Genomic DNA, 25,873 nt, shown 5'->3' with positions numbered 1-25,873 from the left:
TGGACTATGGTTCTTCCCTTATTATAACAGATCTTGCCACTGATCAGATTCACCATCATTTCTCACTTTTTCCATCCACCTTTCTGGTTCTCCATTTTGCATTGTAGCAGTGTTGTTTGGTAACTAGTGAAGAGGACAAAGGAAAGAAATCCTCACCTACCCAGGACCATGCTGGTACTCTGCCTCCATCTGTTTCCCCTCCTCCAGCCACCAGCCTCAGTTTTTTCCACACCCCAGTGGCAGTGAGTTCCATTCCAAACATCTTAGAAGCCCTAAGTGTCACACATAGCTCTAAGTGTCACCCAACCTCTTCCCGAAAGTCCTCATTTTGACTTCTCAGCTATTCGAAACCTTATCCATTAATTAGTCATTCTTTCCCTCATCCCACCTCAGGCCCTCATTCTTCACCTTCCTCAGCTTCTATCCTGCTCTTTACTGGCTCGCCTTACCTCCCTTTGCTCTGGAGGTCTTATCCACATCTTCCATGCTCCCTTCTTTTTATCCTGTCCCATCTTATATCCATGACCCAGACAGGCTATAAGAGCCTCCACCAGGAGCTTAGAACTGGGAGAATTCTCATATTCAGGGAGGTAGGCAATTGGCAAGAAGGGCCTTCATTCCATTTCTGCAGCCATAGGGACAGGTCTTTTGAGTATCTCAAGTTAGAACTCTCAGTGTGTTGTCCTATAAAGGTGTTATTTTAAGTGATGGTTAGGAGCCATATTTCACACCCACTATGGACTAAATAGGCTCCTGTTAGCAAGCTTGGGAAAAAAACACTCTATTGTGCTATGGTAGTGACATTTCCAGAAGCATCCTAATCAGGAGAGGATTCCCTGGTTTATCCAAAAGTAATTTTTATCAATCTGTGAAATAGGCCAACCAGTCAATATCTTTCTATTCTTTATCTTCATGGTGAGTGGTGATTTGTCTGTAGGTGGCCTGTGGTCCCTTCCACGTCACAGTTGCTAGAGTTGTAGCATAGGGGACAACCACAACAACTGGGTCTCATCATAGTCTGGCTATTATAACGGTTTTAAAGTTAGTGCTTTTTCTCTGTAAACTTGTATTGCTTTTAGCTTAAGTGTTTATTTCCCCCACCTTTAATATTTTCTAATCCCCTTCTAACAGAGGCGGACATCCAACCACGGTCATGCCAGGAAAAGAGCCAAGGTGAGAGCCCTTCCTCTATAGCTTCTTTTCTAGTGTTATTAGTAGTACATTGCACAAATGGACTTATCACTAATAACTAGTTTATTTGGATTATATATAGGCAAAGTTTGCCTGTCCCTTGTACCCTGATTATGAACATGCGTACACACACTCACGCACAAACATGCACGCACATATACACATGTCCTATTGGAATGTCTGGCTTTATTTTTCTCCATTATCTTTAGTTCAGTCACAGTCTGTTTCTGATACCTGAAAGGATACCCAGCCAGAGCCTCCCACAAACAAAGCCTGAGCACACTGGTACTGGTTCTGCTGTAATGCCAGTTTCTCTGCTCATCTCTGGCTCTCTTATTTTGCCCCCCAGCGGTTTTGGGGTTTTTCGCCATGTGAATCTTCTTTAAGATAAATCCTCTACCATTAGTAAAATGATTCAACATTTTTGGACATCCTAAAAATATAGGCTTTGTTTTGTTTCGTTTTGTTTTGTTTTGATTCACTTTTTAGGTTGGGGCAGAGAGGAGGATTTTGTTTTTAATCATTGTATGATAAAATTAGCACATCACAGATTATTTTAAGCAGTGTTATCAGGTAGGACTATAGGTGTTAGTGTGTGATAGCTTTTTAATTTTAATTAGGGAACAGTAAAATATTAAACTTTTCTTGCATTGGGAAGAATTGTCAACCGAAGTAATAATTAAGGGTGTCCACCCCTTTCCCCTTGAAAAATAATGGCAGAATTTGGGAGTGTCCCAGCCAGTATGTGGCTTGGGTTTGAAGAAGACTATGATGTATGATAAATTGGCTCTGTGGCTTGCCTTACATGGCCTAATCCACAGTGATGGGCTTGACAGTAGTTTAAAACAGAGGGTGTTCGGGATTTCCATGACGGTCCAGTGGTTAAGACTCCACGCTTCCAACGCAGGGGGTGCAGGTTCGATTCCTGGTCAGAGAACTAGGATCCCGCATGCTGCGGGGCATGGCCAAAAAGAAAAAAAACAGAGGGTGTTCTCTGCTACTTCACTTCCCCCCAAACCTTAGAAATAAGTAAGACAGTTATTATCGTTATTATTTCCATTTTACAGAGGAGGAAGCTTGGGCTTATAGAGTTTGAGTGAGTTTGACAGAGGACATTTATTAGTAAGCGGCAAAACTAGGCTTGAAGTCAGTTCTTCAGACTTGCAAATTCTTTTCACTATACTGTGCTACCTGGAACACACATACCATGTTTTGTGCTTTTGTATTTACTGTAAACTTTGATTTTATTGTAAGAACTCTCAATAAATGTTTATAGGTAGATTTCTAATGAGTCACTATAATTTTTGACTTTGGAGATACCTAGGAGAGCAGTGATTTATAAAGTGGATTTCAGAGCTTTTTGGGATTTTCCAGCCAGCATAAGTAAACCAAGTGGATTAGTTATCACATTGAATCCCAAATGTTAGAAAGTTTTCTTTCTTTCTACTTTTTTCTTAGACACTTCTTTCCATACCCTTGCCACCTCAGGTTTAGAGTCACTTAGCATTTATCGTCTACTTTATACTAGGCACTATTTATGATACGTAGGTTTACATGCTTTATATAATCTAATTCTCACACCAACCCGTTAAGCATTTTTATCCCGCTTTTATTGAGGACCAAAAAGAGACCCAGAGAGGTCAGGTAATTTGCTCAGTATCTCATAGCTCAAACCAGGAGTTGAAGCTAGGACTTCTGGCTCTAAATCCAGTCTTTCTACTAAGCTCTGCTGCTGTGTATTCTCAGTAAACTTCTGAGTGTGATATTCGAGCACTGAGCTAGAGAGAGAGGAGAGCTAAGCAAAGTGGTTTTCCTATCATCTGTCCGAAGTAGTTGTTTTGTTGTTATATATCTACTGTTGTGAGCAAGAGAATTATCTTTCAAGTGAATCAGGAATGAATGAGTAGGACCTGTTTGAAGGAAAAAAAAAACACAAAACCCTATTTATGGAAGAAGCAACTAACAGAGCCAAAGAGAATGCCCTTTATTCAGCCAAAAGCTTTCCCAGTGTCCACCAAGGGAATATGTATGTGTATTTATTTTTTTCAGTCTAATTCCAAGCTGAAGTTGGTGCGCAGCCTTGCAGTGTGTGAGGAGTCCTCTGCCCCGTTTGCTGACGGGCCACTAGAAACCCAGGTAGGTCCTTTATAAGAGTAAGCGTAGCTTTTGAGTTTGGCAGTTGTTTGCTAAACTGGTGTAGCAACCACAGCATCAACATTAGGCTTGGAAATCGGGGTAGAGGAGCTTCGAAACAGGCTGTTGCAGTAAAATAGGGCATGGGTGAGAGCATGAAGTATAGGTCTTCACACCTGGACCACCCAGGATGATGCAGACCCACACCTTTCCGTCTGGTGGTTAGAACCATTTCCATTCCAATTCTTATGGCAGGAACAGCAAGCATAACTTGAGCTTTCCATACAGTAGGCTGTGATTGTTGACAGAAAAGGCTTAGCCTCTACCCTTTTGGTAGAACAAAAGCTAAAACAATTTAATTAACAAAATATTCTCTTTTGTAAGAGAATGCTGCCACCCTAAGATATGCCTTCTTTGAGATTTCAAAGGAGCTGCAGGAGAGTTGTTTTCCGCTTTGATTATATTTCTCTTTCCCCTTGTCCAAGGATATAATTCAGTTGCACATCAGCTGCCCCTCTGACAAGGAGGAAGAAAAGTCCACAAAGGATGTCTCTGAAAAGGAAGACAAGGACAAAAACAAAGAAAAGGTCCCAAGGAAGATGCTGTCTAGAGGTGAAGACTTTCCCCCTTTCTCATCTGTCCTGGGGCCTGGCTCTGCAGTGCCATTTCCTTCCATCTTCCCACTGGCCTTATCGGCCCAACAGTTCCTAGTGCCCTGCTGACTTCATTGTTGTTTGGGGAGGTGCCTAACTAAGTTACTTTCTTTGCTGCTTTATCCAGCCCTGCCTTAAGGGCTGACAGAGAGCTATTCCATTAACATTGGGCTACCCATAGGGGAGGACATGGTAGTCAATTCTGATTTTATTTTTGCTCTGGAATAAATAGTGATGGATCATCACTGGTAGCAGATTCTCTAGATAATAATTATATTTTGGTTTGGGGATGCTTGGAGTGATTTTGTTTTTAATAATGTAAATTTGCATGTAATTATTAAGCTCTCTTTGGATTTAAATTCTTGGGCTGGTAGCCAAAAGACATGGTCCATAAAAATGATAATTAAGGGAATTCCCTGGCGGTCCAGTGGTTAGGGCTCGACGCTTTCACTTCTGGGGACCCAGGTTTGATCCCTGGTCGGGGAACTAGGATCCCACAAGCCGTGCAGTACGGCCCCAAATAAGTTTTTTTTAATGATAATTAAGAGGAAAAAGGCAATCTTAGGATTAAAATTTTATAACTAAATATAAATAATCATATAAATAATCAACATTTGAACATATCTGCTGAGATTCTGGAAAATTCAGCCCTGTCTGTCCTTACCTAGAATTTATTTTCCTTAACTAGAATAAAACCTTTGTTTTGGTCCAGACATTCAATAAATACTTATTGATGGCAAGGTGGCTTTTCAATGTAATACGAATGTAACACTGTGACCCAGATTCCACCTTATATCACTGTCATGGGGAATTTTGAGGGGCTGGCAAATCAAGGTCATTCTGATTTTTAAGCTAAAAATCCTGAAGTCTTATTCTCCTTTCCTGTTCTCATGTCTCCTGATCAGGCTGTGGGCTTCTGCTTGGGGTTAGATATCATGCAAGGCAGTTTCATTTATTTTTAATTTATTTCACTGTGGTGTTCTAGACTCCAGCCAAGAATATACGGACTCCACTGGAATAGACCTACATGAATTTCTTGTAAATACACTGAAAAAGAACCCAAGGTAATAACATGATTTGATGGAAGGGGGAAAGGGGCCAGGACCAGCAGAATACCCAAGAGGCCAAATAGCTTCTCAGAATTCTTCCATTATTAGAATCTAGAATGCCTAGCCCCCCACACACCATTTCTCTCCAGAGTAGTTTTATATTCTGTTGGAGATTCAGAATACCCTCATATTGAGGTTCCTGCTTCCAGAAGAGTTGAGAAAAATTCTTTGAAAGAAGAATGCAGACAAAGAAATATGAAGGCTTGAGAATACAATTAAAAAGCACAGAAGAAAAAATAATTGATTTGTACCAAAGCTAAATCATACTTGTTTAAAAATTCTATAAATAACCAGATGAAGTGTAGAATAATGATTAGATTTATAAGTATAAAGTATGTGTTTATAGGAATATGACTGGCAACAGAATTAGATTTCTGATAAGGAAAATAAAGTACATTATTAGCAGGCTTGATTGTTTTACTTTTTTAAAGTAACATAAGACAGGGCAGTGAGGCTCAGCAGCCTTTGCATTTTTGATCCACTCTCGGGGTTTGGATCTATCCCTCCCTTCAGCTTGTATAGTGAGCAGGCTGTGTTTTCAATCCTTGCTTTCAATGTCTATGGGAGGGCTGCCTTTTGTTTTGTTTTGTTTTAATCTTTTTTAAACAGGGACAGAATGATGCTGCTAAAATTAGAACAGGAGATTCTGGACTTTATTAATGACAACAAGTAAGTTACTTGAATGAAATACACATTAGAGGTGGGAGGGGTACTGGAAAGAAATTCAGGTAAAATTTTAGGATATCCCTCTTTCATCGTTCCCTTGAAGTCTGAATTTGGAAGTAATAACTCACTGGGAACCAAAAGGAGTTGGGGAGAAGTAATCAGAATGGATCAAAAAGTATATGTGTGGAAACTAAATGAAGTTTTTAAGTTATTGCTTAGACTTGAGTTGAAAAAAATTTAGCAGCTAGCCCTTATCCCATATTTCACCGTTCTTAAGTTTTTCTCTTTTTTCTTTGTAGAATATCATCTAGGTGGGTGAGACCTAGGGCTTATTGCATAAGGAGTAGTCTTAATGAGGATAGTGGGTCAGAGGGATCTATAAAATACTGTAGATAAAGCTGAGAGAACCTTTTTGGTTACCATCAAGTAAATATCTTCCTTATAATAATATCTCTTCCTCCTAAGAAATTCCCCACTTTCAACACTTGTAAGAAAAATTACAATTGGCTATTATTGCTGTTACTTGTCCTTATTTCACTTTTTCCCCCTGGGTTTCCCTGCAGCAACCAGTTCAAGAAGTTCCCTCAGATGACCTCATATCACCGGATGCTATTACATCGGGTAGCTGCCTATTTTGGGATGGACCACAATGTTGATCAAACTGGAAAAGCTGTCATCATCAACAAAACCAGTAACACAAGAATGTAAGGGAGGAAACCACAGATTGGGAAGACTTTCCTGGGAAAGCCTCTGGGGTGGAAGAGGAAGGTGTAGGATCAAGATTTCTCTTTCTGGAGAGGGGACAGTGGAGGGAGGGTGGGTTATATTATCAATTTCTACTCTTTGTGAGGCCTTGGAAATAGATGCTAGAGGCACTAGTGTTTTGTGAAGACTGGATCCTGACCTCTCTTCGCCTTTAGTGATAGGACAGGTATAATTTTGGAAGAAGATAAGTTATAGATGTATAAAGAACAGTCCCAGAGGATTTCTTTAAAACTTTCATGTGACTTTTTGGATCCCTGACTTCAGAAATCCCCTGGGTGGGAGTTGTAGAATTTAAGAGAACTGTACGAGGAGGTCTGCTTCCTGACAAGAGTCTTTCTTCCCTTCCTTCCACATTTCTCTCCCAATCCCAGCCCTGAACAGAGATTCTCAGAACATATAAAGGATGAGAAGAATACAGAATTTCAGCAGAGATTCATTCTCAAGAGAGATGATGCCAGTATGGACCGAGATGATAACCAGGTGAAGAATGGAAAGGGTTGGGTCTATACAGAGAGATTGCAGTAAGAGAAACTGGGAGGGGAGAAGAATTTTTGTGGGATGGAGAAAATGCAAAATATCTTAGTATGGAAAAAAGTGTTGAGCTATACTGAGTTGGCTTTGGCTTAATGTTGAGGACTAACTGCACTTGTTGAGCTAAATGCCACCCTCTTAGCCCCAGAGAGACATGGTGCTGAGGTTTGCTGGGTTTTCTCATTTGGCCTGGAACTCCCTGGTTCTGCCACTGACTTCTAACTCCACTTCATTTTGGGACAAAGCAAGGTCCCTCCCTGCTTCAGCCTTGATTCAGCTGATGGCTCCATTCTTTTTTTCTTTAATAGTTCTGGATTTCTTTGGGAACCACCAAAAGCTACTTTATCCCACTTCCACTCTTCCTATCTCAGGGCTAGCCTTGAACTTGCACAATTGTTATCTAATTTACCCACTTGTAAAGGTGTTTCTGATCCCTTTCTGCAAACTCCTTATTCTTTTCCCAACTTCTTCCACCAAGGTGAGTGAGTTAATTTGGCTTTTGATGCTGGGAACCTCAGGCAGGTTTTTGATCCACTCCTGTGGGAATAAGAAGTGGAAAGTCTGCCCCATCCCTTCATTTATGGGCCTGGCTTTTGCCCTGGTTTCTAGCCCATCCTTCAGATAGTGATGTTTGGGGGTTAGTTTTCCTGGCTTCATGGGGTTAAGATCCAGCCTGCTTCTGCTTAGCCTCCAAAGGAGGTTAGGTAGAGAACCAGGATTAAGGTTTAAAGAATATGGTTGGGTAAAGCCAATAATTAGTCTCGCTAATTAATGAAAACTATAATAATATCTTACCTCTAGAGTCAAAATTAGTTTTCTTTGGATATTATATGGTCTTGAGACCAGGACTTTTCCTGCTTGCTACTTGAGTATTTGAGGGAGTCCTTTTGAGAAAAGTGCCATTATCTATCGTGGACAAACATGCTGGGTCAGATTGAAAACAATGAAACATACAAAAAGACAAGTAAAATTTAAAAAACAAGAAAGAGCCTTTCCATCCTGATGCCCTTCTCTCCATTTTCCCAAAACCCCTTTTCTGTGGATCAGGAATTATTCAGGCCTAGAGGCATATTGGGGTGGAATGGAATCTCTCCCTATTGTGAACTTTTAACCTCTCAGCTTCAGGCTTGATCCATAATAGGGTAGGCTCTATGCACTGTCTGTCGGTAATATTAATAATAAACACAATAACTGCTATTTTATTGAGTGTTTTCCCTGAACTAGCCTCTGTTCTAAACACATTATATGCATTATCTCTTTTAATCCTCCACACAACCCAATCCAGATGGGCGTTATTAGCCCCACTTTAAATATAAGAAAACTGAGCTAGGAGATGTTAAGTTACTTGCCTTAAGTGACATTACTCAGAGGTAGCAGAGCTGAGATTCTGCCTGACCTCAAAGCCCAATGCTCTTTCTATTCTGCCATTGGTTTACCAGTGCTAGGGGCTAAAGACAGTATAGCACCTTGAGGTCCTATGTCTTCTTGGAATGGGATTTGTAAAAGGACATTTAGCAGAATTTAGGTTATTTAGGCTAGTGAGAACTACATCTAGTCAAAAGTTGATACTCCTGAAGTTATGCTTACCTCTGGAGAGTGGTGAAGATCAGGAAGATCAGCCTAGAGGAGCAGTCTCCTTGGTTGCTTCATCTGAAACTTTCAAAGCCTCTGGATTGAAGGTCAGAATCTTTTATAACCTGATGACATGCATTTGATGACTTATCTCCCTCAGAGCGCCTTGCCTTAAAGAGCAGTATGGAAAAGGACACTCTATAACATCCTACCCAGGACAGTGCTCACAACTCACAGGCTAAGAGAGGAAAAGACAGCGGTGGAGAGTTGGGTCGTAGGCTAGCCAGAAGTGGTGGTCTGGCCAGCCATCCCCTCTAGTCACCTCACTATATTTTTCAGAGAATGTAAGGTTCTCTGTCCTCCATTTACTTCTTATCCCTTTCTATCGTTCTACCTCTCCCCTTTCTCAACCGTATCTCATTTGTCTGGTCCTTTCTCTGTCCATCCTTCTTTCTGTTCTATTCTCCTTTTCTTTCTCTTTTCTTCTTTGTGTTGCTCTGTTCTCTTTCTTCTCTATTTCTGTAAGCTCTCTCTCTTTCCCTCCCTCCAGTAGCAGTTAAGATGAGGAAAAATGCTTAAGCTCTGAGTTTAGCTTCGCCCTTGGGATTTCACTTCCAAGGCCCTCTTTGCTGAGCTGTGTGTGACTTGGGTCTACAGGCCATGGCGTTAGTGACTAAAAAAGGGATAATGTCAGGTGCTAGTTCTGTAAAAAGTCTTCCAAATTTAGCTCTGCTAAATACCTCTTTCTTCTCCCTCTCTAGCTTCCTCCTATCCCTTGCTTTCCCTCCAAAGCAATGTTGTTTATTCCCTGGGCTATTCTCTTCATCCTTACTGATTGGAGAGTACCTGATTACACAAGGAAGCAACCCAATCCTTATAAAAAGTTATTGTTCTTGATACTCTGGTTGGTTGGGGGGGTGGGGAGATGGAGAGGCCCCAACCATCCAGAAAACCTGATCTCCCAAACTGCATGGTCAGATGTACCCAGTGAAACCTGTCCAACACTGGAAATTTTATTTCTTTTTTTTTTTTTCCATTTTTTTGATGGCAACTATAAACTCTCCCGGTTTCTCTTCCTTGCTGGTGTGCAGTGAGCTTGCAGTACGAGGAGAACTTAACTAGCTTAATTCTGCTCATCGATCTAGATCAGAGTTCCATTGCAGGATGGAAGGAGGAGCAAGTCAATAGAAGAGAGAGAGGAGGAATATCAAAGGGTCCGAGAGAGAATATTTGCCCGAGAGGTAAGTGTAGCTTCTGAGAGTTGTCAGCCCCTAGCTTTTAGCTCTTAATCTTTGGAACTGTGAATGGAATGAAACCTCCATAAATGCTTTGTTGTTTTTTTCTGATTTTGTTTTTAACCAACATCAGCCAGTCCCATATTTGATCTCTAAAATTAAATGTGGATTATTAGGAAGCTGCAGATTTTTATTCTTATTATTTTTAATGCATATGGCATAAAAAGAGAACAAATGGAGTGGCTGAATTTGGTAGATATGATTAGACTGACAATAGAAATGGTTTTGGCAGGGCTTATGGAAGTGCCCTGAATCTTGCCCGTCAAACCCTCCTGCTTACCCTCTTTCACTTCCACCGTCCATTTTAGGCATCTTGGCTTCTAAGGGGAAGACTTAGTGTCCACACAGACTATACATTCATCTTGTTTGGCCAGGCTCATTTTTAGGCTATGTTGGTGATTATAAGAGCACAGATGTGGCATCCATTCTCTGAGCTCCACATTCCACATGCACAGAGGGTACCACTCCCTGTTCCCTACAGTCTCGACCTGAATAGGAAGTCTCTTCCTTCCTATATTTCTTACCTTGTTTCTTAGAGTAGGACTGCTCCGTGGGCCAAAAGGCAACATGGATTATTATAGGCAACTTTATTCTTAAGAATTGTGGGCCATATCAGATATACTTGGTACCACTGTATCTGGTGGCCTTTGCCTACCAGACTGAACAGAAGTATAGGAGAAACTCAGGAAGGTCAAGAGAGAAACAAATCTCCGGAAAATGTATGATCCAGATAGCAGCACCATGTTAGAGTCAAAGTAGCAAACGGGAAGAAGAGCCAGCCTCCCTTTGTCATCAAAAGATGGCCAGTTTTAATCAATATACTTAGATGGACACTACTCTCCTCCCATTCCCCCACTCTACCCTCCCTCATCAAGACAAAAATATATATATCTTCTCATCATCACCTAGTTCAGAAAAATATTGTCTCTAACTTCTAGAGAACTGAACTCCTCTATGAACTTGTTCCACTGTCTCAGGAGACCCAAGTGTTCCAAGGAGCCTCACTGTGGACAGATACACAACAAACCTTCTGGCCCAAAGTCCAAGGAGAAGGAATCTTCTTATCTTATGTTATGTAGTCTTCCATTCTGAGTCAGAAAAATCCATCCTCCAAATTATCCAACTATAGCCCAAAGACAGTTTTCTAACTTTATCTGCAAATCAGTTGAGTGGAATGAGAGGAGAGAGGTCATTTGTACATGACTATGGCTGGTGATGACCCTAAACTGTGGACAGGGCAGGATGGTGGATGTTAATAGCAAACATTTATGTAGTGCTTATTATCTTTCAGACCCTGTTCTTAGCACTTTGTGCACATTAATTTATTTAATCCTCACACTAGGCCTGTGAGATAGGTTACATTATTTTCCTCATTTTATAAATGAGGGACTGAGGCATGGAGAGGTTAAGTAACCTAAGAGCACACCACTAGTTAGTGAAAGAGCTGGTATTTGAATTCAGGCAGTCTGGCTCCAGAGTCCACGCTCTTAACCCCTAAAGTAAACCACCTCTTAATAGCTTGCTCTGCTCTGGGCTCTTTAGATTAAGAAGTTCCAGTGACATCATAGCATAGCTATCTGTGATGTGCTCCTCTGCTTCACTGACACATGGAAAATGACTGTCCCACCGTGCCAGCCATTAGCAAAGCCATTCTGCAAGCACAAGCAACTTTTAATAGGATATTAGCGCTTATTATGAACAACACTGGAATATATCTATCTACAACCATAACAAAGTCAAAGTTAGCTCTTCTCTCCTTTTTTCTCTGATATCTAGTCTCTCAAGCCTCTACTAATATATGTATTCTTTGTTAAATCCTTATGGATTTATCACTTTCATTTCAGCACTTCCTAACCCTTGCTGTGGTAGAAGCATCAGGAATCTCAAAAGGTCTAGACAAGGAAAAATGGCCAAAGCCCACTATATGCCAAAGATTCTCGTGTGGAGAGGAAAGAACCTGGCCAGTCAAAGGGAACTGCTTAAGGGTGGAGTTGTAGGTTGCGGCAGAGGGGAGGAAGAGGCAGTCCAAAAAAAAGGGGAGTGGCAAGAAGGGTGTTTGGATGGAAATGCTGCTGCTGCAGCCTTCTCTGGAGCCTGAGCTGTGTACTGGGAAAGCTGCCCCACATAGGCTCTGCTCTGCATGGAGCCCCCTGTGCTCAGCAGCTGAATACTCTTGTTACCTTTTTCTAAGGCTCTGGAGTCCACCATAATGCTCACTTCACTCAGCAGCTCAATGGCTTTGTCAGGAAATGATCCCCAAAAGGAATGTTTGAGGCTTTTAATTTTCTCATTTTTTCTAGGCTCTGAAAAGTACCTGCTTCCCCAATTTCTTACTCTCCTTGGGTCTCAGGTCAGAATGTCTTTCATTTTGGCCAGTGTAGAGGACAGAAGTGGGATAGTCAGTGAGGATGATTTCCAAAAAAACTAAATTTCTTTCTCTTGTGTCCCGTTTCCCTTCCTTTGAATACACTCTTTAGGACCAAGCACACCAATTATTATGCTCAGCTTACCTCTAGAGAGAATGAATTTAGAGCTAAAAAATAAATAATAGTTAGGTTAATACTTTCCTTTCTCCTTTCCATACTCCTACCTTTATTGACCTCTCTTTTTAAACACTCTGTGGGAAGGCTAAAAATGCCGAATGCTCTTTCCCATTAAAGGTGAGAAGTCAGACTGGGTGTGTGGGTGTGGGTCATCCTGTCCCTGTTCCCTCTCTTCCTGTTGGGGTTGAGCTTGGTTTGAGGACCTTGGGTATTCATAGCATCATGGACACACTTTTTGGTTATGCCATGCTGTTTTCTTATAAGTTATTTTCCGTTTTCTCCCCTTCACCTAGACTGGCCAGAACGGATATCTAAATGACATCAGGTTAGTACCACTTAGCATGTTCCCTGCTTCTCATTGAGCTTTGTCAGTGAGGTTAATATAATCCTGTAATGATGCTTTTCTTTGATGTTAACCAACAGACTCTCCAAAGAAGCCTTTTCTTCTAGCTCTCACAAGAGAAGGCAAATTTTTAGGTACCTCTGTTTGGTCTATATCTCTCCTTGTTTTTTTGTTTTGTTTTGTTTTTTTAATTTTATTTTGTTTCGCTGTAATCTTTTCAGCGGAGCGAGTTTGCTCCATGCATGGCTGCTTGTGGAATAAGTCAATCTGTGGTTTTTGCAACATTGGATATTTTTCCCCATTAGAAAAAAAATGGCTATTGCTCAATGACTTTATTTTTATTGTTGCTGATTTCATTGTAAGTCCTGGATAGGTGGTGAAGGGGACCAAATAAGTATGTCTAGGATAGGTACTGCTCTATCCCAGAAGTTTGCTGGAATTGGGCATTTCTGGAGGATTTCAACATATATTTATATTGAGGTAAAAGAACGTGTGTCTTCTGGCTACCTTTTCCGAATCTATGGAAAGATGTGAAGCGTTTATCCCTGACCCGGCATAGGGAATGTTTTGTATCCTTAAGAAGGAATAATATACACACCCATATAAAAAAACATACAAATACCTCTGTCTATATAGTTTTCTCTTTGGGACAATGTAATGTGTAAGATGATCTCAGAAAGAACTTGTCTGCCTTAGAATGGACTTAGAGCATGTCTTTTATATGATTGTCCATGGTTTATTCTTAATGTTGGTGAAGGCTGCTGTACTAACCTCTCCAGTGCCTAATATTCTCCATTTTCCACAAAGCAGTCATGAGAATCACCCTTTCCTCTCAGTCTCTCAGTCCCACCCCAGACAATTACACAAGGCAGTGGTGAGAGAAGCATTTTAGGACCGCATCCTGGCACTAACTCATTTTAAGTATATTCTTTCCATGTTACCAATAGAAAAACTATAGAGTACAGAAAACCTGAGTATTTAATACTAGGATTCAGGTCTCACCCTTTTCAAAGGGTTTATCTCTTTTTCAATCCTAAGCTTGGTAGGAGCTGACTAACACATATTAGTTGGAGCTCTCATTCCCAGTACTTTAGTAGTCCCTTCCCTGTCATCCTTTCTAAAGCTAATTAAACCATGTGGAAATTGGGATAGCAAGATTTCCCCTTCTTGGGATGGAGGATTTATCTTCCTTTCCACATCTTTGAACTCTTTTTCCTGGAGCAGCCCACCCTGAGGTCCATCAGAAAGCCCAGGCAGAAGGGCTCTGCATTGTTGGTGGTGGCCGAGATAGATAGTAGAGTCCCCCTTAAAAAAAAAAATCATGTTCCATAAACATCCCAGAATACCTATAGTAAACAGAAGTTTTAAATTAACTCCTGCATGTGACAATGCACAGTGCTTTATGGTTGCCAAAGTATACTGTATCTGATTGAATTCTCTCAATATCCTGATTTGGTAAGCTGGTTTACATGTAAGAAAACAAAAGCAGAGAGATTAAGTAGCTAACCCAAGTTTACATAGCTATTAATGGCAAAACTGAGACTGACTCTTTGTCCAGTGTTCTTTTCACCACACTACACCTGCTCCCTACAAACATCACCCCTAATTAATTCACTGCTGAGAATGATGGCCTTATTGGTGCCATGGAGCATCAAACTACATCAAACTGTGCAGACAATAGCTTGAAGGATCTAGTGAGCAGGTGCAGTCCTCTCCTATCCAGACCTCCTTTTAAGTGGCTGCTTTCCATACTGAGTTTTGATTAAAGATCTAGATCATCTAAACTGCAGCTCCATGGACTCTTAAGGGGGTAACTTCTTCCTCTATTTGGGTACTAGTCCAGAACTCAAATGATTAGAAGCAGATCTTCTCTAACTGCTTTAAACCTTTCTTCCCAGGTGTGTGAAACAAACACTCATAACACCAGATTCCATCATCCACATTGGCAGTAACTATGGCAACTTCCCTATTCTTTGGAAGATTCTACCCCACTGATAAATAAGCCACACCGAGGCTTACTGATATTTATTGTCACCTCTTCCACAGGCCTCTCTACCCCAGACCCAGTAAACGGGACTTTTCACCAGCACTAAATTCACTTGTAAAAACAAAGTCAGCTCCTGATTTCATAGGACTATGAAGTGTGAATGTCCTCTGTCCTTCACCTCCATAACACAACCCAATCCGTTGCTCAGAATTAAATCTGGTAAACTTTCCCTAATTGCCTTATTTTTAGTGAAGTACAAAACTATGACTAGAGATTAAGTTTAGTTGTAGAACAAGAGAAAGAGAACTGATCTCTCTTCCTAGCCCAGACTCAGATTCTCTAATTCTCAGGGGTGTAGTGTACTAACTCAGGTAAGTCACAGGATCATCAGACAATCCACATTTGAGGACTTGGCCATCACTGTCTTGGGGGAATTGGATCAGTACTTTGGCTCAAATTTCCCAGAGTGTTTGGTTTAAAGTTGACTCATTCACTGTCTATCCCTGGTAGAAGAAGAAAGTAAATGGCAGAATTGTCCTAATAGAAGTATAGTGTTTGATTTAGGTATAAAAGACCATTAGGGCTTGTCTTGCAAAATTCAAGTTCTAATGCCTAATGAGCAGCCTCATTCATTGCTACTGCTGTATCCCCATATCACAAAAACCCACACATCTTTATTGAGTCCGCTCAGTAAACTTGAGCTATTGGCTGTCACTTCAGGTCGGTTCTATAACTTGAGAGTCCCTGATGTATACTTATTTCTTGTTTCCCATTCTACTTTTGACATCCCCAAGAGAAAGGGGTAAAGTCTTGGGGAAACGTGAATATTTTCCAGTCCTCTATTCTAACTATACAGAGAGAAGCAATGAGATTATATATACATCTAGTTGGGATTCAGAGAATTAACATGTCCCTAACCAGCTATGACAGTGTGTTCTTAGCCCACTGTGATTGGCTAAAAACTAAAATAGTGACCCTAGCGTATATTTTGCCCATTTTCCCTACAGTACCTTTGGAATAGATATTCTAATAAAGAAAGGTATTTTCTTTAACATTAGTCCCTTAAGAAAAATACCTTTCTTTATTAGAATAACTCTGAGCCTAATGTCTTGGAAGCTACCAGGGTTGGGATAGGGTTTTCTATTTGCTTTGGGTGGGATGGTGGTGGAAAGGAGGGAACCCAAGCTACTATGATTGTTGCTCAGTTGCCCCCCAGTATACATACCAAAATCTTTATAATTGTCATTTGGTTTTCTTAGGTCATTAGTTGTTGGAGGGTGGGGGATCTGAAAGGAAAATTCCTGGTTCTTGGTTCCTTATTGATTAAGAAGCAGTAAGAGTTCAACAAGACTTAGGGTTTTCAGGCTAGCCTCATACATCTTGAGGAGTACAGCTGTTTAGAATCACAAACAGTGATTATAGCATCAGGATAACCCTGATGTTTCCAGAGTAAAGTAAGAGAGGATGAAGCACTTTTCTCAATAGCCTTGTGCCTTGCCTAGGGCAATAGGGTTATTAATATGGAGGCAACTAGGCACAGTCAGCCCCCTGCTCTTTGCCATCCTGAGTCCTAAGGGCATGTTTGCTTGATCTTGCTGAGGATGTCAGCCTTTAGAGACCCTGGAACCAATTGTCCTCAGATACTAACACAAAACTTCCACAAAGCAGGTTGGGTTGATTCCAGACTCTCAGACTGAGTTTTCTCTTTATCAGACTGAGTGCCCCTTTAGTCCACTATACTCTTCTTCCCAATCCTGAAAAAGTGGCCATAAGCAGCACCTCTGCTGGCTCAGATATGTGTTATATGGAAGACCTGTTGTAGGATGTATCCATGTCATTGGCTACTCCTGCCTTCCAGCAATAGTAACTTCTAGGAGTCCTTTTGTTTTAAGAACTCTCAGAAGGAACTGGTACCCCTCTGCTCCCCACTATTTACTGCATGTGTGGGATCCCTGAAGGGCCAGGGGAAGAGACCACAGCCAATCTCAGCATCATGTACGTGGTTTCCCATCCACCTCTGGTCTGATGTATTGAATTAGTTGCCAGTGCACTGTCTTCCAGATTTGCCTCTGTGCTCTTTGTTACTGTACTGGACCTTGTTGTGTCTGCTCCCATCAAGTCTTGGTTGGCCAGCCAACTAACAAGAAGTCAGTGTCCATCCTCCCCCAACCCTCACCCCTCCTTTGTCACTGAGAGGATAGAAATGAACTCTCTCCTAGCCCTTCTGCTGAAGTGGTAGGTGGGGGGTGCTCTGACCACTGCGGTCTCTGCATGCAGGGGGAACCGTGAGGGGCTGAGCCGCACCTCAAGCAGCCGCCAGAGCAGCACAGACAGCGAACTCAAATCCCTGGAGCCACGGCCCTGGAGCAGCACGGACTCTGATGGCTCTGTCCGGAGCATGCGGCCCCCTGTCACCAAAGCCAGCAGCTTCAGTGGTATCTCTATCCTCACCCGAGGTGACAGCATCGGGAGCAGTAAAGGTGGCAGTGCAGGAAGGATCTCCAGGCCAGGTAACACAGCTTCTCTCCTTCCATCATTTCTTGCTTATCTTCTGCAAAACATCACTGATATTTCCTTTTAACAAAGCACTAACACAGCCAGATGAGGGGAAATTTGATTTCTTGGATCCACTGTCCTTTTGAGTCCCTTCTCTGATTTTCTGTAATAGACAAGACCTACTCGTTGCTCAGTGAACTGGACTCCACACACCCTATTCACTGGAGAAGAATACATCTGACTAGTAATAATCCTAAAAAGTATTTATTCATATCTCTCTGTAAGTGAATCAAGTGGGGGTGTAAAGCGGCATAAACACAGCATTGAAAATCAGCTAAACCCCATTATAAAAATAAATTACACCTAATAGAAAAAAAAACTGATTGGGATTAAGTTATTTTATCTGATTTCTGACCGAGGTGGGACATCCCTATCAACCCAGGTTCAGGTTATGTACTAAAATAAGGATGATGGCTGCTTTCATTCTGTGGCCCCTGAGATTATAAAGAGGGTTTGTAGAGCAGAGGGAACCTTAGAGTTTGTAATATTGTAATTAATTGGTAGCAGCCAATAGGCTAGAACTTTAAGAGACACTGCTGCAGTTGCTTCTCTGGAGCCCAGTCACTGAGAAGGAGCATATGTTCCACATGCCAGCCTGGTAACCACCCTTCAGCTCTCCTGAGCTACTGTGTAACCTTCTCCATATATTTCTGCTGTACTCTTAGCAGAGGAGTATTTAGTTCTTTTTACCCAGTGAGCCTCTATTTCACCATCCTTCTGCCTCTGAAGAATTGCTTGACTTTCATCCTAGAAGTTCTGTAGGTCTTGTCCTCAAAAGACATCAGTAGTGGTAAAGATTTTGCCTCTGTTAGGTTTCTGTTGCCCTTCTCTGTTACCTCCTTTCTAACCCCACTGCCTCTGCCTTTATCCATGCCGGTTTCCCTGCTTTATCCTCAGCCCCTTTTTTTTTTTCGGGGTTTGGGGCAGGACACACTGTGCGGCTTGCAGGGATCTTAGTTCCCCGACCAGGGATTGAAACTGGGCCCTTGGCAGTGAAAGCGTGGAGTCCTAACCACGGGACCGCCAGGGAATTCCCTATCCTCAGCCCTTTTTAGAGCCAGTTTACCAATCTAAAACATAGATCTAACCATGTCAGTCCTCTCTTAAAAATATTCATGTTTCTGCATCCCCTGCATAATAAAGTCCAAATTACTTAGTATAGCATAACTTCCTGACTCCAGTTTGCCATCTCAGTCTCATTTCCAGATGTCCATCCTCCTCTGACCCTCCAACCATTTCTTTTTATTTATTTATATATTTATTTATTTATTATTTTTGGCTGCATATCGGGTCTTAGCTGCAGCATACGGGATCTTTCGTTGCAGCATGCGGGCTTCTCTCTAGTTCTGGTGTACGGGCTCCAGAGCACATGGGCTCTGTAGTTGTGGCACACGGCCTCTCTAGTTGTGGTGCACGGGCTCAGTAGTTGCGGCACATGGGTTTAGTTGCCCTGCAGCATGTGGGATCTTAGTTCCCCAACCAGGGATCGAACCTGCGTCCCCTGCATTGGAAGGCGGATTCTTAACCACTGGACCACCAGGGGAGTTCCCAACCATTTCTTGAATATGGCATTAGCTTTGTCTCCTCTTGGTCTGACAGGCCTTCTATTCATCCTTCAAACCCATCACTCCTGCCACGTCCTCTTTAAATTCTTCCCTCTAATCCTTCCAAGAGTTATGCTTCCTCATCTTTACTTTCATACAACTTTATTCATATCACTGATGCATCCCTTATCAGATTTAATCATTGTGTGGATGTCCGTCTCCTGCCGGAAGATCCTGTGCTGCTCAAGGGCAAGGACCGTGTTCCCTTTACCTTTGTGTCCTCAGTTCATCGTACAGTGCCTGCACATAGTAGATATTCAGTAAAAGTATTTTGTGTAAATGCATACATGACTTGGAGAGCCTGGAAATGAGGGAAATAGTTGGATGAACGTGTGTGGGGCTGTGTGCACAGGCATGTGCTTGAAGGTTGCCTTCAGCAACTTTTATGAGTTGAGAAGAAATCAAAGAGAAGACAAGTTTCTTAAGGGACTAGGAATCTGTATCTTCCCAGGAAGCAAACATTCATGTTTTCAGCTGTCTAATCATGATGGACAGATTCTAGGCACTCCAGGGAAGGTACCTCAGCAGCTTCACATTTTGTTTATTTCCAAAACCAAACGTTGACAGTCAAGGTGGTTACTGTCCCCGGGGAGTAGAAACCTGCTAAGATGAGGACTTCTGTCAGCAGGACTGTTGAAATGCATCTGTGCTCATGCATGGATCTCCCCAAGACAGTAGGGGAGTGGACAGAAGAGGGAAGACAAGGAAAACAGCAAGGAAAGAGGAAAGCCCTCTCCCCTCCCCCAGGGGAGGTTATGTTCATGGCTTGTGCTTACAACTCTTGCTGGGTCTCCTCTTTGCCTTAGGTATGGCGCTAGGTGCCCCAGAAGTGTGCAACCAGGTCACCTCATCCCAGTCTGTCCGGGGCCTTCTCCCTTGTACTGCCCAGCAGCAGCAGCCGCAGCAGCAACTTCCTGCTCTCCCACCCACGCCTCAGCAACAGCCACCCTTGAATAATCACATGATCTCACAGGTGAGTCACCACTCGGTGCCAGAGCCCCCTCCGCTCTGATTCAAGCAAGCTCTGGAGGTACAGTCATGTCTCTTGTGCTGTGGGTGGCAGGAAAGATCTGTTTTTGGAGACATGCCACTCCCTCCCCCACCTCTTGTATGTGAGTTGTGGGGAGAGAAGAGGAAGGGCCGGGGTTTGGCCAAAGTGTTCTTAGTAGCGTCACCCTGGGAGTTGTTTTGCTTTATATTTCCTTCTCTTCCTCCTGAGAACTGTCAGTAGGACCTTCTACCCTATTCCACATTTCTACTGTACTCCGTCTCCCTCTATCCTGTGTAATTAGCAAGGCGATTTTGCTCCCTATATCCATACATGGAGCTTGAAAACATCACAGCTCCTACCATAGTCTAGCTGAGTGTATTCATATGGCTGTTGACCCATAAACAAATATTTATATGTTGGGGTTTGGGGGAAAGGAAATAACACTCATTAAAACCCCTGCCATAAAGCACAAAACCCCCCAATGTTGTCTTTGTTTCCTGAGAGAGAAAGAGCTCTCTCTTTCTCCTTCTGTTGCTGGACTGTTAGATGTTGGTACCAACTGGGTTTTAAGTTTTGCTTCTGTGGAGACCATGCAAGTCATCAGCATAAGAATCAGATCCTATTCTATGCTGGAACCTCCTCGGTGTTTTAGGTTTAAAGTCTCCTTAATACTCTGAGGAGAGATATGCTGAGATCTTCACTTACTCTTTTCTTCCATGAATAGAGCTCTTCATGAATAGAGCCTATACTTTATCCTGAAGTATTCTCTGGTAGTCAGGAAGCCAATATGTCCGTATTCTTTTCTGCTGCAGTTTAAGTTCTCATTTCACCTCCCAGGCTCCCTCATCTCCCTGCTCAGTTAGTCCAGCTTGGCCTCAGAAATATCTCTTCCATAGGTACAAGAAGCAAGTCCTAAGCCCTGATACCCCAGGGACTGGAAACTAGAGTGGAAACACCCCAGAATGGCCCATTACTACCCCATTCATACATTGGGAAATGAAGCTAAAATAAAGAACAGTGAAGATCTAGGAAACTCTGCCTTGTGGCTTAACGTAACACACATGCCAATCATTCCAAGTCCTTCATCTCAGTCCCTAAATCAGTTTCTCTGTAGTCCTGACTTTCTTTCTTATTCTACCACCATCTGTCTACCACCTCATTAAGTCTCATTCACATTAGCTTACCTCGCTCCATACTGAAGCATAGCATGTGTGTGTGCTTTTCCCTGTCTGTGTCTTAATTCAGACCTGTGAGTATACTCTGAACTTCTCCCTCCAGCCATCCCCTACTGTTCCTGTGTGTGTGTCTCACTTTTCTAAGGTCCCAGTATTTTTTTGAGTTTTCTGAAATGTGTGTATTTTAATACAGTTCTGTTCCCTTTTCTCCCTCTTAGTCTTCCATCTGTCTCCTCTTTCCATCCATATCTAGAAACAGACAGCAAGAGTGGGAGGAAGATAAAGAGATAAGTAAAGAGACTAACCAGTGGGGACTGAAAAGCTTTTAGATAGAATGTTCAGGTAACCGGCCCTAAATCCCAAGCTTTTCCTCAGATTCTGTCCCTGCTTCTGAATCATGAGGGTCAGTGGGTCAGTTCTTGGTATTGATTGATCGTCCACAGGCAGTACAGTGCTAGGTTAGGTCCTACAGATTGGGGACAGGGGAACATTATTTGGTACAGAGATCTCAGAAATTTATTCTTGCAATTAATTGTGATCACAAATGCCAAACTAAAAAATCTTATGCTTGGTTAAGTTTTGGTGTCTCTGAAGCACTTATGGTAGCTGCTAATATTATACCAGCACCACCCCATTATGTATAACTCCTTTTCTCTTTATCTCTTTCTTTCTCTTCCTACTGCCTTTTTCTTTCTTCCTTCCTTTCTCTTTTTCCCTGTCTCTCAGCACTGGTAGCTCTCCAAACTCAAGTTGCTGAGCCCCAGAATACTTACTGTTTAGTTTCTCAAATGGTACGTAACAGTGAAGGGGTGAAGGAAGTGACCACACACACACGTATACCACTGTGCTTACTCTAAAGGTTTTCCTTTTGAAGAAAAACCTTTAACTCTGTAGCAAAAAGCATTTGCTCCAGGCCTGAGGACAGTGCTGGCTAAACTATGCTCTTTCTCTTCTTGGAGGGCCTCTGCTGTCAGAGTAGGCCTCCATATCACATATCAGTAGAACGTTTGAAACCAAGGGGTGGGACTGAGGATTAAAGGACCAGTGGCTACCTTTTGCCCAATTAACTTAGAGTAGACCTCTTGAGAAGGAGTCCTCTGAGCCTCTCCATGGAGTCCAGTCAGGATCAAGAGCCAATGATCTAGCCCAGAAGTCACCAGTAGGTGGCAGTCACATCCCTCAGGGCCAGTCTTTGGCTTCCCCGTGGTTTTTTGAAGTTCCCTAACTGGTGTTTGAGACTCTCTAAGAAGAGAACTGTAGCTGAGGGTAGTGGTAGAATAACTTAAAAATAGCACTGAGACGCCTGCCTTTACCACTACCCTTCCTCAGTTGGGAGAGGCCTAACAGAGGAGCATCCTTTCTTCTCTCTTCACTTTTTACTCAGAACTCACAAATGTGAGGAAAAACAGGCAGAGTTGTTTTACCACTTCATTGTCCCTAAGGCCTCCCCTTGTCCCCCAGAGAATGTAAGGCCTGAAGTATGGCAGGCCCTCCCCCGAGAAGGAAGTGGATTAGGATAATAGAAAATGGGTCTAAAAGTTACCAGCACAAGTAGCTCAAGCTGAGCAGCTTGGCCAGCAGTTATATTTGGAATGCCACTGGCTTACAGAAAATAGGTGTGCCAGGAGAGCCGAGAGCTTATTTTCAAGGCTGTGGCATTATCGCTCCCACGTCACACAGTGGATTCTCAGTAACTTTTTCCTAGCCAAGATGACTTACATTTTATTTAATGCAGATATCAGGAGTATTCTCCATCTTGGATGTCTTCTAATTCCTGGACTCCCTGCCTCTGGAACTGTTAGTCCCCTCTGTGAAAGGCTGTCCCAGGAGATACGTGGCAGGAGAGTATTGATACCTTGGTCCCCCACAACTCTTAATACTCTACTTTGGAAAGAGGAAGGAGAGTTACACAAACAAAAAGATGTTTATGTAATTTTGTTTGACTTCTTCCTTTACCTCCTCCCTACTGCTAGAGTAGAGTGGAAAGAACATATGTCAGGCAGAACTAGGTTCCCATCCCTGCTCTGCTGCATTAGCTGTGTGATCCTGGGTGTATGATTTAATTTCTCTGAGCCTTACTATCTTAACTGCAGGTACAAGTTATCTTATCTCCCTATAGGATTATTGTGAGGTTGTAATGAGATAACGTATGTAAATGAGACAATGTATATCAGTGTTATTTCCCCTTCTCTTCATAGCTTCTCCAGAGGCTACGACTGGAGAACCTGATGAGGTGATTGAAATAGCTAGAGGGGAAGACGAGAGAGAAAAAAATAACTCCCCATTAGCTGGTTTAGAACACACCATGTTCCTAATAAGCAAGTCCTCCTGCTTGAGGCTAGTGAAGGGACTGAAGGAACAAAGCTAAAACTAGGCTATTTATATTTTATTCCTAAATCCCTCCCTGTTTGCTTATGGGAGCATTTTTCATACTGCCCTCACAGCCTGGAGGAGCATAGAACAATCACTGGAGCAGGAGGAAGTAGCGGAACCAGGCGTGAACTGGCTTATTTTTCCTTCTCTGCCCTCGGGAGGCTGATGATCCTTGTGAATGAGCACTTCCTTCAGGAGAGCTGTGGTGTGAAATCAGGAGCATGCCTGGGAGAGCCGAGCCAGACCTTGGATGACCCTTCCTACAGAAGCAGGAATCCCTTCTCACGTGGGCATTCAAGGAGGGTTATGCGCCCCAGGAATCCTGTGCTCAGGAAAAATGCTGGGGGCAAAAGCTGTGTTTGGGATCAGGTGGCAGACCCTAGCTCTGAGATTGCTCACAACAGCTGCAGAGTTCTGAGTGCCTAATGGGGCAGAGTGTGCAGTGCGTCTGTACTGATGGGAGAGATTGCTTATTTGTCAGAGATGTGAAAACCATGAGCTGTCCTGGGCTTGGTCTCCAGCCTGCTCAGAAGCCTTACTTTTCATGTGAAATTTCTTTTATGATTAACCTTGTTGTTCCTTCCCTTTCCCTCCCCATCTCTGCCCCACCCCCACCCCCGCCTATGCCTCTCCCTGTACCTCCCTTTCTCTTCCCTTTCCACATGTCTCTCTGCTGGTCCACAGCCAGTCCCAGCTCTGCAGCCCTCTCCGCAGCCTGTTCAGTTCTCTCCAGGCTCCTGTCCCCAAGTCCTTCTGCCAGTCTCTCCGCCCCAGCAGTACAACATGGTATAAACTCCATTCCCCCTTTTTGTCTTGTCCGTGTGTGGCCTGTGTCTGGGCATGTCTGGGTCAGTCTGACAACCGTGCAAAACAGTTGTGCTGTTTAAAGGACCGTTGTTAGAAGGTATTTCTTCTTGAGGGGCCAGCACAGGCTGAACTATACTTCATTCTAGTGACCTCATAACAGTACTTTAGGCATCAGAAGATGCCTAAATGTAAGACAGAGAAGAACATTGAATTCCCCTGAGTTTCAGGACAGTGAACAAAATCAGATGTTGGTCTAACCTGGGCTCCTCATCCTCTCTACCATGTGCATCCTTCATCTCATCTGCTCCCAGGACATGTCTGAGGAACCCAGTTTATTCTGTACAGAATGATTCTTTATAATTTCTTTTAAAAATAAAAACACAGGAACTTCCCTGGTGGTGCAGTGGTTAAGAATCCGCCTGCCAATGCAGGGGACACAGGTTTGAGCCCTGGTCCGGGAAGATCCCACATGCCGCGGAGCAGTTAAGCCCCTGCACCACAACTACTGAGCCTGTGCTCTAGAGCCTGCGAGCCACAACTACTGAAGCCCTCGTGCCTAGAGCCCGTGCTCTGCAATAAGAGAAGCCACTGCAATGAGAAGCCTGTGCACCACAACGAAGAGTAGCCCCCGCTCACCACAACTAGAGAAAGCCCGCGCGCAGCAATGAAGACCCAATGCAGCCATAAATAAATAAATAAATAAATTTATTTTAAAAATAAAAACAGGGCTTCCCTGGTGGCGCAGTGGTTGAGAGTCTGCCTGCCGGTGCAGAGGACACGGGTTCGAGCCCTGGTCTGGGAAGATCCCACATGCCACGGAGCAACTGGACCCGTGAGCCACAACTACTGAGCCTGCACGTGTAGAGCCTGTGCTCTGCAACAAGAGAAGCCACGACAATGAGAAGCCACAACAGTGAGAAGCCCGCGCACCGCGATGAAGAGTGGCCCCCACTCGCCGCAACTGGAGAAAGCCTGCGCACAGAAATGAAGACCCAACGCAGCCAAAAATAAATAAATAAATTTTTTAAAATTAAAAATAAAAACAGTTGCAGATTTCTCTGGTACGACTGGTAAAAACTTAAAATGTTCCCCTATTTTACCATATTATTTTACATTAAAAATATCCTCTTCTGTTGAATAGCACATGCTGTTTAAATTGTTCATACCCTGACTACAAATCCTTTGAAGATCCGATTTGTCTCATAGTTGATAACTTCTATCATGGTTATAGGAGCCCAGATTTTTTTTTAACTTTGTGTTAATCACACCTGTCTGCTTTTTTACTAGAAACCCCTCTTTCCTCCCACCTCTTATCTCCATTCTGAAAAGTTCTAGAATATGAACCTCAAAATAGTAACTGCAGTCCAGTCCTCCTGTCATCTATTCCTGCCCACTAAGGTAGCAAAATAGCTAAGGTCAGATCCCTGAAAAGTGAGTGAAACCACAGGAAAGCATTATCTTTTGTTTCTACTAGTTTCATTTGCAAAAGAACTTCTGCTCTGCATGTGTATGTATATGTGTATTTTGATTACTGTCCATGGAGCAAAAAAGATGAGGAAGTTAACAGACTAACCTATCA

At 42.8% G+C, this 25,873-nt stretch overlaps 1 protein-coding gene across 18 annotated transcripts in view; it reads left to right on the top strand.

Moving 5' to 3' along the window:
- The window catches only part of R3HDM2 (R3H domain containing 2), a 148,124-nt gene that overhangs the window by 106,886 nt on the left and 15,365 nt on the right, over positions 1-25,873 (top strand). For 9 of the 18 annotated variants that reach the window (XM_068559703.1, XM_068559698.1, XM_068559699.1 and 6 more), the window contains 12 exons: positions 1,132-1,173; positions 3,241-3,327; positions 3,810-3,936; positions 4,963-5,041; positions 5,696-5,755; positions 6,316-6,456; positions 6,889-6,997; positions 9,766-9,861; positions 12,752-12,783; positions 17,066-17,298; positions 19,755-19,921; positions 24,172-24,273. In XM_068559703.1, the coding sequence (XP_068415804.1) occupies positions 1,132-1,173; positions 3,241-3,327; positions 3,810-3,936; positions 4,963-5,041; positions 5,696-5,755; positions 6,316-6,456; positions 6,889-6,997; positions 9,766-9,861; positions 12,752-12,783; positions 17,066-17,298; positions 19,755-19,921; positions 24,172-24,273 (1,275 nt within the window). The remainder of the gene's footprint in view (positions 1-1,131; positions 1,174-3,240; positions 3,328-3,809; positions 3,937-4,962; positions 5,042-5,695; positions 5,756-6,315; positions 6,457-6,888; positions 6,998-9,765; positions 9,862-12,751; positions 12,784-17,065; positions 17,299-19,754; positions 19,922-24,171; positions 24,274-25,873) is intronic. The other 9 variants (XM_068559693.1, XM_068559692.1, XM_068559694.1 and 6 more) reach the window with 5 other exon arrangements.

Source organism: Eschrichtius robustus, chromosome 13, assembly GCF_028021215.1.
Source record: "Eschrichtius robustus isolate mEscRob2 chromosome 13, mEscRob2.pri, whole genome shotgun sequence".
Lineage (NCBI taxonomy): Eukaryota > Metazoa > Chordata > Mammalia > Artiodactyla > Eschrichtiidae > Eschrichtius > Eschrichtius robustus.
The sequence above is the reverse complement of the archived record's forward strand: the minus strand, read 5'-3'. Positions and strand labels throughout refer to the sequence as shown.